Source organism: Camponotus floridanus, unplaced genomic scaffold (assembly GCF_003227725.1).
Source record: "Camponotus floridanus strain SB8 unplaced genomic scaffold, Cflo_v7.5 scaffold369, whole genome shotgun sequence".
NCBI classification, from domain to species: Eukaryota; Metazoa; Arthropoda; class Insecta; order Hymenoptera; family Formicidae; genus Camponotus; species Camponotus floridanus.
Window position 1 is genome coordinate 22,941 of NW_020229513.1, and position 16,421 is coordinate 39,361.

At 44.0% G+C, this 16,421-nt stretch overlaps 3 protein-coding genes across 3 annotated transcripts; all 3 read left to right on the forward strand.

The window, feature by feature from the left end:
* The first annotated feature begins 1,848 nt into the window (after positions 1-1,848).
* LOC112638778 lies at positions 1,849-2,424 on the forward strand. Its single transcript, XM_025410992.1, has one exon. It carries the CDS (start codon positions 1,849-1,851, stop codon positions 2,422-2,424), a length of 576 nt encoding a protein of 191 aa, XP_025266777.1.
* Positions 2,425-2,596: 172 nt separating this feature from the next.
* Positions 2,597-4,759, forward strand: LOC112638779. Its single transcript, XM_025410993.1, has one exon. The coding sequence runs from the start codon at positions 2,597-2,599 to the stop codon at positions 4,757-4,759; it is 2,163 nt and encodes a 720-aa protein (XP_025266778.1).
* Positions 4,760-4,849: 90 nt separating this feature from the next.
* LOC112638780 lies at positions 4,850-6,974 on the forward strand. The gene is made up of 2 exons (XM_025410994.1): positions 4,850-6,278; positions 6,382-6,974. Exons 1-2 carry the CDS (start codon positions 4,850-4,852, stop codon positions 6,972-6,974), a joined length of 2,022 nt encoding a protein of 673 aa, XP_025266779.1.
* The last annotated feature ends 9,447 nt before the right edge of the window (positions 6,975-16,421 follow it).

Below are 16,421 nucleotides of genomic sequence, written 5' to 3' on the forward strand. Positions count from 1 at the left end.
TGGTAACAACATTTTTTAAATAATCTGTTATTTTTGGTACTATTTTCCTTTCATCTCTATTGTTATTACCTCTATTTTCGAATAAAATATTTTGTAATTCTTCATTATTATCATCACTATCTGAAGAAGAACTACTCGAAGATTAAAAAATGATGTTTTCGAGTAAAATATATTGTTCCATAATAATAATTAATGTAATTGCAACACTTTCATATGTTGTACATACGGTACAATACAATCCTAATGATCCCAGTGGGAGAAACGAAACGCAGCACTGGGAGTTTTCAATACTGCTAACTTTATCTTTTTTCCCAACACCGACCAAACATATTTTCGAACGCATTACTAGAGTAAAGTGCGCTCTCTTTATTTTCAAGGCAACCTGCTTACGTCGGCTATACCTTGGGGATGCCGAGAGCGAAGATCTGACTTATCGATTACGGAAGAATGAGGAAGCCGCGAAACTCTATAATAGGATAAATTGATTAAATGAGATGGGATTATTTGACATAAACGCGTGTGTAATAAGTATCTATTAGAATGGAATTTCGAAATTCTCTATTAATTCCATTAGTTGATCGATATCAATATCACCTGCGATATATTGATCTATGAATTCCAATAATATATCAAGAATTTGAGCTTGCTCATTGGTTGTTAGGGTGAAAAAACCTTTATCGTCGCGCGAAGGCTTCATTAAAGAGTCTGTAAATAATTCTCTATCTCACTTTCCGGTAACTGAGATTTTAATTGAGTTATTAGATCCGCTGGTTTTGAGCAAGAGCTTTCAATAGTATCTTTATATTTGATAATCTCCAAGTAATAGTTATAAAAAGAGTCAAATTCTACGTTTGTAGTAATTGCTTGACGAAATTTCCGCAAAGTAAAATTTTCCGGTAAATAAAAGAGAAATTTAGCTTTAAACTTTAGAGCGGATATAAAACTTTCCGGAAGGAAAACCCTTCTGTCCTTTGACGTTGTTTGAAATTCATATTTCGCATGCATATCATCTCAGCTCATTATTACCGAAAACCGAGATTTTTCAAATTAACGGACGTCGAGAATCTTCTCGACGTTTCTATTTATAGAGAAAAAACCGATCGTTCGAGTTATCTCGATTTTATTGCCACCACAAAAAACGTTTGTCTCTGCCGTTGACAATAACAGTGTCAACGGTCGCCGAAAACTGTACAGTTTACGGGCATGCGCGCCCATACGTCACGATCAGCTGATTACCAATCAGCTGATCTAAAAAGATCGCGCGCATGACAATTAACTCATTGTCAGCGGTAGACCTCATCAGCGGCCAATGACGCACGGCGCCCTGAGGTCACCGCCAAAATACAAAGTTAATTGGGCCACGTCGATACGGGCCCAAAAATCTGCCCGGTATATAACGAGCACCGCGCGAGGACACGAGGAAGTCTCGCACTTTTCGATAAACCGCACTTTTCGCTAAACCGCACTTTTCGCTTCGCTAACCGCAGTATCATTCGACCGCTTTTTTCACTTGGACTTTCCTCTCGATTTACTGGAACTGATTTCGGCTATACTTTTCGAATTCTGAAAATTATATATATATTTTGTGTAAAACTTTATTTTTCGTGTGGTGTTACAAAATAAAACTATTAAAAGTACAAAAAAATCATACGTGTCGTGGCTTGTTTTTTCTCAATTGTGCAGTGTCCGAGTCCAAGACCTTTTCTGTCGCGCCTGTCGTGTCGAATAACTCATTCGCGAACATTTTCTGGTCCTTCGAGCCGGAGACGCCATCCGCATCCGCAGTTCGTGAGTGACGTTCTCGTGACATTTAGTGCGCGAACCTGTGCAAAAAAAAAAACAGTTACGATGAGTGCCGATCTGAAGGCGTTGTTGGAGGCGCAGAACGACATCCACGGACGAATGTCTCGCTCCGTGGACAATCTGCGCAAGATGGGCGTCTCGAGCATCACCGCCGAAGCGATTCAGGCTCGCCTCCGCATTCTCGACACGCTGTGGACCAGATTCGAGACCCATCATGACCTCATTGTAGCGGCGCTGAAAGACAAATATCTTGAGAGTGAGTACGCAAAGAATGATTTTATCGATATCGCGGAAACTACCTACGTGACACAAAGGAGCACGCTGGTCGAATACGCGCACAAACTCAAGGGCGAGTCGTCCACCACGCCCAAGGTCGAGGCTCACCAAGAGCAGACGCTCAAGACCTCGCTGCCGCGAATTAAGCTCCAGTTGTTCTCCGGTGCATACAGCGATTGGCCCGCGTTTCGCGACATCTTCTTGTCCATCGTCGGGAGCAATACATCCATTTCCGACGTGGAAAAGCTCCACTATCTCCGTACGAGCTTACAGGGTCCTACGGAAAAACTAATTAGGTCCTTGCCGATTGTCGGGGGCAATTATGACAGGGCGTGTCAATTTTAAGTTCTCACTACGAGAACAAGCGAGAGCTCATTCGCGCCAACTTCGTTGCCTACACCGCCGTGCCTAAAATGAAGAACGCGACCGCTGACGAGTTGAACCGAATTTATATAACGCCGCCACGACTGCCATCAATGCTCAGGAGAGCATTGAAAGGCCCATCGGCACGCACGGTATGGACCTCTTCAATTACCTGCTCGTCGAGCGCTTTGACACACAGACTCGAATGCAGTGGGAGTCCTCGATCCGCGATTCCGTCGACCCGCCAAGCAACGACGTCCTCATGGACTTCATAGCGAAGCAGATCCTCACGCTGAACGCCGTGCAGCCAACCACTGCCGCGAAATCCGGAGACACTTCTCGGTCCGCAAGGTCGCACTTTGTAAAACGCGCATCCGGTTCGTCAACGTGCGCCGCCTGTAAAGAAAAGCATTCGATTATGCAATGCTCGACGTTCAAAGCCAAGACCGCTGCCGAGCGAAAAGGCCTAGTAGAAGCAAACAGATTGTGCTTCAACTGCCTCGGCAACCATTACCTGGCAAAATGTCAGTCGTCGAAAACTTGCTTCACTTGCAAGGCACGCCACCACACGCTTCTGCACGACGCATACTCGCAATCTGATGGTGCGATTTCCTTGTCCACCACACGCTTCGCATCAGACCGCAAGGCGATTCTTCTTGCCACCGCACGGGTCACTATCAAGGACCACGTGGGAAGACCGCACGACATCCGAGCACTGATCGACCAAGGATCAGAGGTCTCTCTAGTCTCAGAGGCCCTGGCACAACGATTGCGCCTGCCGCGGATCCGCTCCTCGATGACGATAGCCGGGATCGGAGGAGCCTCTGGCGCAACCCGCGGACGGCTGTCTTTGGCGCTCTCCTCGGCAATAACTGGAGCAACGCTCCCCGTCCAGGCGTACGTCCTGCCGCATCTCTCCTCGTACCAGGGGCCCATCGTGCGAGCCAGCGTCACCTGGCCCCACATACGCGGTCTCCCTCTGGCCGATCCGCAGTATTTAGACCGAGATTCAATCGAGATACTGCTCGGTGCGGATGTCTATTCCGCCATCCTTCAGGATGGACTCCGCAAGGGAAGCAAAGACGAGCCCATCGCGCAGAAGACCTCTCTCGGGTGGATCCTGTCGGGAGGACACCGAGCCACGACCCAAAGTAGCCATGCCGCTCACCAATGCACCATAGACCGCCAGCTGACCGACTTGGTGCAGCTCTTCTGGGAGCAGGAGAAGGAGAATACCGCTCCCGTCGCTCTTACCCCGGAGGAGAGAAGGTGCGAGGACATCTTCGTCCGCGAGCACTCACGCACCACCGCCGGACGTTACATTGTGAGGCTTCCCTTCTCCGGAGCTCCACCCTCTCTGTCAGGAACCCGTCGGCCGGCCGAGCGTTTGCTCCATGCCATGGAGCGCCGCTGCGACAAGGACGCTCGATTCGGCAACCTCTACCGCAGCTTCATGAAGGACTACGAAGACCTGCAACACATGGAAGCTGTAACCACATCATCACAACAAGAAGATACTGCAAGGTGCTACTTACCGCATCACGGAGTGTTGCGAGAAACGAGCACCACCACTAAGCTCAGAGTCGTGTTCAACGGCTCACAGCTCACGACCTCGGGCACCTCGCTCAACACCAGTCTGCTGACTGGTGCCAATCTCCTGCCAGTTCTCGCCGACGTACTCCTGCGCTGGCGCTGGCACCGTTATGTCTTCTTGGCGGACATTGAGAAAATGTACCGCCAAATTCTTGTTCATCCAGACGACCGCGATCATCAGCGGATACTTTGGCGGCACCGTGCCGTTGACGACATCCGCGAATACCGCTTGCGAACGGTCACGTATGGCTTGGCGTGCGCGCCATTCCTCGCCATACGGACCTTACACCAGCTCGACGACGAAGGTCACCGATTTCCACAGGGAGCTGTCGCGCTGCGCCGCGATACTTACGTGGACGACGTCGTGACCGGCGCGAGCACCCTCTCGGAGGCCACCGCAGCGCAACGGGAGCTCCGCAGCCTCTGCATGGCGGGCGGGTTTCCTCTTCGGAAATGGGCGGCCAACCACCTCAGCATCCTGGACGGCGTTCCGCACGAGCACCGGCTCACCCACTCACCTCACTCATGGTCTCATGAGAGCCACACAACACTCGGTCTTCACTGGCACCCGGCCGGTGACCACTTCACTTTTTCACAACCGACACGTCACTTCGACGAACTTACAAAACGGCGTGTCCTGTCCGAAACCGCACGAATGTTCGATCCCCTCGCCTGGATCACCCCGGTCACAATGCGGGCCAAGATCCTAATCCAGTCCGCCTAGCTCCAGAAGATCGACTGGGACACTCCACTTCCATCACCGGACACGCTCGCTTGGCGGAACCTGCTCTCGCAACTTCCGCGCCTCAACGAGATGAAGGTATCTCGTTGGCTCGGCAGCGACGGTCCGCACTCACACGTCGAACTACACGGATTCGCCGACGCATCGGAGCGAGGGTACGCTGCCGTGGTGTACCTCCGCTCCTCCACTGGAAGGGGCATCACACTCCACCTGCTGACGGGCAAGGTCGCGCCCGTGAAGCCCGTGTCCTTGCCGAGACTCGAGCTATGCGCGGCCGCCCTCTTGACGAACCTCGTCGTTCACACGCGCACTCTGCTAAGTTTGTCCTCACCTCCAGTCTTCCTTTGGTCGGACTCCAGGGTCACTCTTCACTGGATCCACGGACACGCCTCCCGCTGGAAGACCTACGTGGCCAACAGAGTGTCGCTGATCCAGGAACGGCTACCCGAGGCGCGGTGGCGACATGTGCCGGGCAAGGACAACCCAGCTGACTGCGCCTCCCGAGGAGTTCTGCCCAGCGACCTGGTCGGTCATCCTCTGTGGTGGACGGGACCATCCTGGCTTTTAGAGGACCAAACAAGGTGGCCGAACAACGACGGCGCCCTGCTCAACGCTGCTGTGCCGGAGCAAAGGGCCGTCGCCTCACTCTCGGCGGCTGTCAAGGACGTTTCTGAGTCGGCCTTCCTGCTCCGTTTCTCGTCATTGCACCGACTGCTCAGGGTGACAGCCTGGTGTCTTCGATGGCGACGGACCGGCACCCGGAGATCTCGCACCACCGCTGACGCCGCACTCTCACTCACGTCTTGCGAGATCGAAGACGCACTCCTTCACTGGATTCGCATCACACAGACTCTGCACTTCCTCGGCGAGATCACAGCACTCAGCAAAGGACGCGCCTTGCCAGCCAGAAGTCCTCTCACCAAGCTGAGTCCGTTCCTCGACGACAGCGGTGTAATGCGAGTCGGAGAGCGACTGAAGAACGCCATCCTGTCTCACGACGAGCGGCATCCCAGCATTATCCCACCGGAGTCAAGGTTGACTCACCTGATGGTGGACTCCTGCCACCGGCGGACCCTGCACGGAGGAGTGCAGCTCATCCTCGGGTTGCTTCGTCAACGAGTCTGGATCCCACGTGGTCGAGCAGTCGTCAAGCGGGCGATCCACCGATGCGTCACCTGCACGCGGTGGAGAGCCGCCGCACCGCAACCACTCATGGGCAATCTGCCCCGGGAACGAGTGACTCCTGCACGCCCGTTCCTGCGCACCGGGGTCGACTACGCCGGCCCTATCCTCATTCGGGCCAGCAAGGGACGAGGCCACAAGGCATCCAAGGGCTTCATCGCAGTTTTCGTCTGCCTCAGCACCAAGGCGGTCCATCTGGAGGCAGTCACGGACTACACGGCCGAGGCGTTCCTGGCTGCCTTCCGCCGCTTCGTTTCCCGGCGAGGCCTCTGCAGCGACGTCTTCTCCGACTGCGGCACGAACTTCGTCGGAGCTGACCGTGAGCTGCGGGAGCTGTTCCGCGCTTCCTCTTCCGACGGCCGTCGGATAATTCACGCAACAGCTTCCGACGGCGTGAGATGGAGGTTCAACCCCCCCCGCAGCGCCACACTTCGGCGGACTATGGGAGGCCGCCGTCAAATCCACCAAACACCACCTCCGAAGGGTCATTGGCGAAGCCACCCTCACTTACGAGGAAATGGCGACCCTCCTCACTCAGGTGGAGGCGTGCCTAAATTCGCGTCCGTTGCAGCCGCTGACGGACGATCCCGACGATCTGGCGGCGCTAACACCAGGGCACTTCATCATCGGCGCCCCCCTCGTGGCCGTTCCGGAGCCGTCACTCACGTCCGAGAAGGACACCGCTCTATCTCGGTGGCGGCTTCTTCAAAAAATGCGCGACCACTTTTGGGAACGGTGGACGCGCGAGTATCTCAGCACTTTGGCGTCACGACCAAAGTGGACCAAGGACGAAGCCGGCCCGAGCATCGGCGACCTGTGCCTGCTGCGATCGGAGATCACGCCTCCGACGAGATGGCCACTCGCCCGCATCACGGCACTGCACCCAGGAGACGACGGAATTACACGCGTCGTCACCGTCCGCACCGCATCTTCGGAGTTCACTCGGCCACTCGCGAAGATCATCGTCCTGCCAGGAGACAACGCCAGGGCAGACTCATCACAACCGGATTCGTGAGCCCGCACAATCACACGTTCTTATTTCGTTTCTTTTTTTTGCTGCGGTTTCTCATTAATCCGTTTCACCGCATCGCACTTCACTCGCGTCACTTATAACCTCACGTACGATCGGCGGATCGCGTTATTCATTGTTTTCTCGCGTTTTCTTTTCTTTCTTTTTTTTTCATTTTCACGCCGCGATTTCACGATCACTCATCACCGCACTCCACGTCTTGGAAATCAACCGCCAATACTTTTACACATTGTACACGACATCACGAGTATGTTTCTCATTATTCACCATCACAATGTTTCACCAAAACGCAATACTCACTCAAGTGAAAATTTTAATAGACTGAATCACACGTGTTGTCACATTCCATTCATCACGCGCGATTCACAATTCACAAATCGAACTATTCATGACATCTGTCAGTACTTACACGCACTCATTCATTTCGTCATGTACTGACGAGGCGGGCGGGATGTTTGAAATTCATATTTCGCATGCATATCATCTCAGCTCATTATTACCGAAAACCGAGATTTTTCAAATTAACGGACGTCGAGAATCTTCTCGACGTTTCTATTTATAGAGAAAAAACCGATCGTTCGAGTTATCTCGATTTTATTGCCACCACAAAAAACGTTTGTCTCTGCCGTTGACAATAACAGTGTCAACGGTCGCCGAAAACTGTACAGTTTACGGGCATGCGCGCCCATACGTCACGATCAGCTGATTACCAATCAGCTGATCTAAAAAGATCGCGCGCATGACAATTAACTCATTGTCAGCAGTAGACCTCATCAGCGGCCAATGACGCACGGCGCCCTGAGGTCACCGCCAAAATACAAAGTTAATTGGGCCACGTCGATACGGGCCCAAAAATCTGCCCGGTATATAACGAGCACCGCGCGAGGACACGAGGAAGTCTCGCACTTTTCGATAAACCGCACTTTTCGCTAAACCGCACTTTTCGCTTCGCTAACCGCAGTATCATTCGACCGCTTTTTTCACTTGGACTTTCCTCTCGATTTACTGGAACTGATTTCGGCTATACTTTTCGAATTCTAAAAATTATATATATATTTTGTGTAAAACTTTATTTTTCGTGTGGTGTTACAAAATAAAATTATTAAAAGTACAAAAAAATCATACGTGTCGTGGCTTGTTTTTTCTCAATTGTGCAGTGTCCGAGTTCAAGACCTTTTCTGTCGCGCCTATCGTGTCGAATAACTCATTCGCGAACAGACATAATTAGGGTTTGAGTTTGGTTTTAATATTTTATTTTGACTGAATCGAGAGATATCGCGATTTTCACGGGTTATTTTATCTGCTCTATGCTTTTTCTTTTTAGATTTCAATTGTGAATTCACTATTTAAGGAATTGATGTCAGTATTGATTGAGGAAATTGGTATGTATTTATTTTGTTATTGTTATTATTATTTGGATTAGCGCAAATTATTAAATTGTGCAATTAATTCTTATGATTTTAGTTCAACTGAAACGTCAATGAAGGAATAAATTATAAGGATATGGATGTCTCCGGCATGACAGTGGATGCCCGGAGACGACGGGACTTTAATGCGGAGTAACGTTATGATAACGGAGTTTGCATAAGGGTAAGGAAATTAGAATGCATCCGGCATGGCAGAGGATGCCCGGAAGCGACGGAAAAATGTGAGGGAGAGCAAGGTTTTCGGATGGCACCGCGAAGATGCTGTATCCCTGTATAAGAAAAGATGTTTGTGTTGGTAACAGTAGATTATATAAATCCAAGTATCGTTTAATACATTCCGTGAAGCGTCGATTAACGAATTAGTTTAGGAAGTTGGATGCCTCCGGCATGACAATGGATGCCCGGAGACGATGGAAATCTGGGGTCGGCTAGAGCTGATAATGAATTTTTTTGGAATAAAAATGGGAGAGTGTGGATGTCTCCGGCATGACAGAGGATGTCTGGAGAGATCCTAAGGGAAAGGGGCACCCGATGCTTAACGGATAAGAGCTATATTAGAGATTTTGATTAATAATTATCTGGACGCTTGCCAGAATAAAATGATAAGTTATTGCAACCTTTATGCTGAGTAGGAAAGGAATACTATCAGCGGCGTGCTAGTGCTTGACAGTATTGTTATTTATTTAATTCTTGATATCATATTTCAGAAAATGTGCTGAATGCAAGGGAGGTGAATATTATTTCACGAACAATTGAGTTTGAAAACGCGAGAATAAAATAAGGGTGTAAAGGAATCTGGTACTTACCACTCAGAGGTGGATTTCTGCTGATCTTGGTCGCCTTCGTATACGCAAAGTCTGGGCTTCTCCAAAAATTGACACAGTAAATATGCACAATTATAATTCTTTTATTTGGATTTGACCGAATGATATAGCAAATTGATATAAAAGTAATAGTTTATAATGATTACGAATAACAAGAATATAAAAGTAATAGCGACGAAGTGACACTGACAAAAGCGACTAACAGCAAGTCTTTTCTACTGACTGATTATTATTACTGCTCGCTCGCGCCCGAAATCCGGGTTTATATACTGGTAATTCCTTTGTTCCTTGCATGATCTTTCGCTATAGGAATCCTCGAGTAAGGTGATCTTTTCATCGGACCACGTCGTACTCGGAAGCACCGCCGAATTTCTTATCAATTGTTTTGACATAGATATCTTTTTAATAGAAACGCAGCAGTGATCAAAGAGTAATGCGTAAATTTCATCGAAGGTGTCGGTCGACATCTCTAAGAAATCAATGCTCGATATATTTATGACTTCCTCTTTGATCACCTCACGCAGAAGCTATGCGCTCTTAATTTTAATATTAATATCTATCGCTATCGGTATTAGGATTATAGAATTATTATATATATGTATAACTTCCCTTATATTTTAGAAAAGATTTAGAAATATAGCTGAATTTAGGTAGAATAATCGAATTTAAATTACAGCATATAAGGGAAGTTATTCACTGGTCGTGAATTCATAATAAATTTTAAATAAAGCATTTCAAAGAGTTGAAATAATTTGGTAGTTATTTATTTAAAATTAATCCAATAGTTCCATTGAAATACGTTATTTACTTAAATTATTTATTTCGGTCGCATTTATTTAAAATCTAAATTTTAAATTTAACATATATAAAAAGTCATTATACAGGGTGGGGAAAAAGTATGGAAGCAAACAATTATTTCCGAAACTATTCATTTTTCGACAAAATGTCTTAGACATAATTTTTATGGTATGAAAAGATGTATTATGTGGCATAGACGGCATGACCTTGAAATGACCCTTACGAGCTGCATACAAATAACGTAAAAAATTTCAAATGGAACTCGTCAATTTTTGTTACAGATTCTTGTAGCTGATGTGGAAACGTTTACAAAACACTGCATATGAGCCCCATTCCCTTAAAAACACTCCCAGTTACGAAACAATTGTGATACAAACAATTTGTATGCACATTGACATTGCTTACTGAGATTGGATGAATCGCACTTATCTTACCTTAACTGGTTGGATGAATCGCACTTATCTTGTCTTAACTGGTTGGATGAATCGCACTTATCTTACCTTAACTGGTTGGATGAATCGCACTTATCTTGCCTTAACTGGTTGGATGAATCGCACTTATCTTGCCTTAACAGGTTGGATGAATCGCACTTATCTTACCTTAACTAGTTGGATGAATCACGCAATCTCTTTCCTTGAGTATGGTTCGATGTACGCCTTAACTGATTCTACGAACTTCGCGTGTCTTTCGTATCGGCAGAAATGATCGAAGCGGGTTATTCTCCATTTGTTGCAGTAATCGCTACTGTTGTACTGATCTCTCATAATGACGTTCAGTCGCGTTACACACATTCATGTAATCACACGTACGCTGTCTATTTTCAATTTCGTCGATACGAATTATCACAATTGTTTCGTAACTGGGAGTGTTTTTAAGGGAATGGGGCTCATATGCAGTGTTTTGTAAACGTTTCGACATCAGCTACAAGAATCTGTAACAAAAACTGACGAGTTCCATTTGAAATTTTTTACGTTATTTGTATGCAGCTCGTAAGGGTCATTTCAAGGTCATGCCACATAATACATCTTTTCATACCATAAAAATTATGTCTAAGACATTTTGTCGAAAAATGAATAATTTCGGAAATAATTGTTTGCTTCCATACTTTTTCCCCACCCTGTATATATAAATATATATATATATATATATATATATATATATATACAGGGTGGGGAAAATGTATATATATATGTGTTGTATATATATATATATATATAGGTATATATACAGTGACCGGCAAAAATAAAAAGCCACCTTAACTATAAAACTGATTTGATGCTAAAAGGTAAAAAAAATTTATTATAAAGTTTTTTATAACTAAAACTGAAAATTTATTAAGTAATTTAATGTTTTTAATTAAAAACAAATCATTTTTTATTTAATACTGTATTTATTTCTATATAATCATTTATTTAAGAGTGACAAAATAAAAAAGCCAGTTAAGGTAACATAGTATTACGATTTAAAAAAACAACAATATTATTTTAATTAATAATTAATATGATTTCCTTTAGCCTTAATTACTTTTTGCAGTCTTTTTGGTATACTTTCAATTAAATTTTTTAAATGTTGTGGATCCAAATTCTCCCAGGCTAGTTGTAATGCTTCAAAATAAGAATTCTTGTTAGTTACTCCGCTTTTATTAATCCTATTATCCAAAATTGCCCACAGATTTTCGATAGGGTTCAAATCTGGAGATTGCGGAGGCCATTCAAGTTGTTTAATTCGGCAGGAACGAAAAAAAGCTTGACTTTTCTTTGCTGTGTGTTTCGGGCCATTATCTTGTTGGAAAATAAAATTATCTTCTAGTCCGAGTTTCAACAAACACTCCTCCAAATTTTCATTTATTATATCAATGTAGACATCTGCTGTCATAATTCCGTTAATTTTGACAAGATTTCCCACTCCTGCCCATGAGAAACATCCCCAGACTAAAATATTTCCTCCGCCATACTTTACAGTTTTCTGAATGACGATCTTGAAGCTCTTCGCCGTGTTTTCTCCAGACTCTAATCCGCTTCTTTTGTCCAAATAACTCGAATTTGCTTTCATCTGTCCATAAAATATTTTTCCAGAAGTCCAATGACATATTTGCATACTTCTGAGCAAATTGCAAACGTTTTTTCTTATTGGTGACGCTAAAGAAAGGTCGTTTACGTGCAAACCGGCTGTGTAAATTTGCTTCATTGAGTCTTCGACGTACAGTGCGGTCAGAAACAGTAAGATAAATGTTTTCCTGAATTTCTCTAATAGTAATCTTTGGATTTTTCTTAACTTCACGGATTATTTTCATATCCTCCCGCTTGGATGTTGCTCGTTTTCGACCTCTTCCGATTCTATCTGCCACCGATCCAGTTGATTGAAATTTTCTTCTGATCTGTTCTACTGCTCCTCTACTTACTTCATAATTTTTGGCTATATTCCGTTGGGAAAGACCTTTTTGAATATCTCGCACAATTAAGTTTCGAACTTGTGTGGAAATTGATCTTCCTCCCATTTTTGACCGCGAATTTTTTGTAATAATCGAGATAAGCCAATGTTGCAAAAATGATTAACAACAACGAGAAGTGAGCGCAATAACACGAACATGTTGACATGACAACCAAACAAAATATTGTATATATTAAATCGAACAAATCTGAATGGCTTTTTTATTTTGTCAATATAATAAACAGCAATATTTAAGAAATATAAATAAAACTGAAAAGTAAAAAATAATTTATGTAATTGTAACATAAAATTTTAAAATAAATAATAAATACTTCTTCTTTCATCAATGAAAATCTCATCGTTTTAATATTTTTACTCTTTCATTAAGCAAAACAGTATAACTAGGAAAGTGGCTTTTTATTTTTGCCGGTCACTGTATATATATATACAGGGTGCTTCCGCAACATACAGATCGGTAAGTCGGGTTGCCTATCTGATGATCGATCTTCTTTTACTGACCTCGCATAATTGAAAAATAATAAAATCAGAGGATCGATCATGTAATTCTTTTTCGTGAAAAGTGAAAAATTCCTTGATTGATACCTTGAATGCAAATCCGTAGGGAATGAGGAAAGTGAAATCAGCTTCTAACATTGATATAGTGTAATTATAATATTTAATAACATAAATAACTTAAATAACATAAAATGACACAATTGAAATATAATAACACAGATAAAATATAATGAATTTAAACAAAAAACTATTTTTTAATGTTCACAATATATGCTCAATGTAACTGCCATTCTCTTCTAAACATAAAGCAATCCTCCGCATAAAATTTTTCCTTACTCTCCGAATTATCGGAGGAGTGATTTCCGCACACGCGTTTCGAATTTTATTTTTAAAATCTTCTTTATATAATGTTATTTATGTTATTAAATATTATAATTACACTATATCAATATTAAAAGTTGATTTCATTTTCCTCATTCCCTACGGATTTGCATTCAAGGTATCAATCAAGGAATTTTTTCACTTTTCACGAAAAAAAATTACATGATCGATCCTCTGATTTTATTATTTTTCAATTATACGAGGTATATCAATATTGCGAGGTCGGTAAAAGAAGACCGATCGTCAGATAGGCAACCCGACTTACCGATCTGTATGTTGCGGAAGCACCCTGTATATACAGGGTGACCCATTTTAACTTAGGCAGCCAAATAACTCGAAAACCAAGTCCGAGAGAGAAAAATGTTTTAGACAAAAGTTGTATGGTTTCAAGGGGGACATAAGATGGTACCATTGGTTTGACCTTGAAGAGTTATTTGAAGGTCACATGAAGGTCACCTTCAATTTCTTAAATGGAACCTACATTTTCTCTTTACATATTCTTGTAGCTTATCTCGAGAGCTTTCCAAAACACTATAATTAAGTACCTTTTCGTTAAGTACTTTTTGAGTTATAAGGCTTGAAATAATTTCTTAATTTTACATAAACCATAAAATATCTAGTAAACCATTCATTTTTCGATTATCTTACCTTCATACTTTTATGTACAAAATAATGAGAGGAATCAATTGGTGTAAAGAAAACACATAGTTGTTTCTAAGAAAAAATATGTAATTTGCAATTAATAATTACATATTTTTTCTTAAAAACAACTGTATGTTTTCTTTACACCAATTGATTCCTCTCATTATTTTGTACATAAAAGTATTAAAGTAAGATAATCGAAAAATGAATATTTTACTAGATATTTTATGATTTATGTAAAATTAAGAAATGATTTCAAACCTTATAACTCAAAAAGTACTTAACGAAAAGGTACTTAATTATAGTGTTTTGGAAAGCTCTCGAGATAAGCTACAAGAATATGTAAAGAGAAAATGTAGGTTCCATTTAAGAAATTGAAGGTGACCTTCATGTGACCTTCAAATAACTCTTCAAGGTCAAACCAATGGTACCATCTTATGTCCCCCTTGAAACCATACAACTTTTGTCTGAAACATTTTTCTCTCTCGGACTTGGTTTTCGAGTTATTTGGCTGCCTAAGTTAAAATGGGTCACCCTGTATATATAGTGTTAGGGAAATTTTTGCGGTCACGAAGTAAGGAGGTAGATTGGCTCAAATTAAGAAGGAAGGATCTCTATTGTTTTGTGATATTTGCAATAATTAACGAAAAATTAAATAAAGAAGATCGGCCAATCTACGTGAATAGAAGCGCGCGGCGACAAGAGGCGTCCCACTGTAATCTTATACTAGGCGCGCCGCGAAGCGGTCGGATCGCTCTCCGAAACATGATGGTGGTTTGCGATATATCGCAATACCATGCCGAAAAATGACCCGTCCTTTTAGTGGCGAGAAAATGATGTGCTATCATTTCCACACCTTGCGGTAGATAACATGATGCGCTTTTATAGTGGTTTTTATAGTGGTTTTCTCCATAGACCTATTCCACTCTCAATTTGAAAATTGTTCAAAATGCCGTTACTATGCGCTGAATGTATCGTAAATGTGAAAAATTGATGGTGATAGTACCTTCACAAAAATTGATCCGTGGTTGAAAATCCTTCGATAAAATGTATTGCACACGTTGGTAATGATACGGACGTAATCCATTACACGTAAAGCGTGATGTACCGCGTATCGCGAAAAACCAAATTCGTGTGCCACACAACGCACGCTAATTCCAAGATTTTCATAAAATGCTTCAAGAATCCTTTCTTCATCTCGTACGAAGACTGCTCGCACTGCTGGACCGGTTATCCCGATATTATGCACGATACCCAGTTTCACATAATTATTGCACAATACGTAAAATTGTACGTCCACTTGGTTTTCGTGCACGCCTGGGAAATCAGTCCACGTAAATTGCGGCCGCACGATAAGTATTTTCTCCCGCTTTCTCCGTATGCCACAATCATATCCGTATATTCCTGCAGAGTACACTTCATTTTCACTGTTAATTTACTACGCGAACACAGGATTTTTACTAAAACCGTCTTAGCTCTCGCAGGCTGTTGCCAGAGTGCATACGCCAGCAGCACGCAACTACAGCTGAGCGGACATGCGAATGTAAGCATACGTGTGAATTCAACGTCTGCGTACTATGATTACACTCAGAACGGAGGTTATCTGAGATGGCTCCCCTAAGCTAAATAATTACCAGAAACACATAGTTGTTTTGAAGAAAAAATATAAGTAGGGAAAATAGGTCGATTCTAACCCACTTTTTCCACGGGTGCGAGAGAGAGGTCTCGTAGAGCGAGAGAGATAGAATGATATCTGAGGGGCAGGGTGACGGCGGCGCGGGTGAGCAGGGGGGGTAGGTAGGGCGAGGGGAGCCGCTCGCCGTCGGGTGGGTAAACGGAGGGTCGTGACGTCACGCGGCGGGGGGAGGGCGAGGGGGCGAGGGGGAGCGCGATTCGCGCGAGAGGGGGGGAGAGAGCGCGCGTCCCTGGTTACGGCGGGCGCGCGTCCCTGGTTACGGCGCGTCGGAGCGTCTCTGGACGCGGCGCGTTAGGCACGCGCGATAAGCGGCGATCGCCCCGGCGTCGGGCGCGTCGCGCGAGATAAGGTCGGCGTTAATAATAGAGCGGATGTATTCGACGCAGGCCTGGAAAAGATATGACGTAAGATTTACATAACGTACGATTTTATATAAAATATTATTTTATACGATGTATAATGTACGATGTATATTAGATTTATTTCGAGCAGGAGGAGGAGGGAATTCTTCGCGAAGCGAGGAGAGACGAGGGCGACGTAAATCTAGGAGAGAGAGAGATAATAAATTACGTGTACAATTTATTTATTTAGTTATTTGTTTATTTATTATGTCGCGAAGTTACACGCGTAGATACATGTGTACGTCGAGAATAACATCGGTACTCGCGATCGTTTCGCCTTACAAATTGTGATAGAGTCCGAACAGCAGAGCGTGCAA

What these genes read in the sequence shown, in the direction of transcription:
- LOC112638780 (XM_025410994.1), top strand. Translation starts at nt 4,850, where the DNA reads ATGAAGGTATCTCGTTGGCTCGGCAGCGACGGTCCGCACTCACACGTC. An exon ending in GAACTTCGTCGGAGCTGACC is followed by an intron (nt 6,279 to 6,381) that starts GTGAGCTGCGGG and finishes CCCCCCCCGCAG; the next exon opens with CGCCACACTTCGGCGGACTA.
- LOC112638778 (XM_025410992.1), top strand. Translation starts at nt 1,849, where the DNA reads ATGAGTGCCGATCTGAAGGCGTTGTTGGAGGCGCAGAACGACATCCAC.
- LOC112638779 (XM_025410993.1), top strand. Translation starts at nt 2,597, where the DNA reads ATGGACCTCTTCAATTACCTGCTCGTCGAGCGCTTTGACACACAGACT.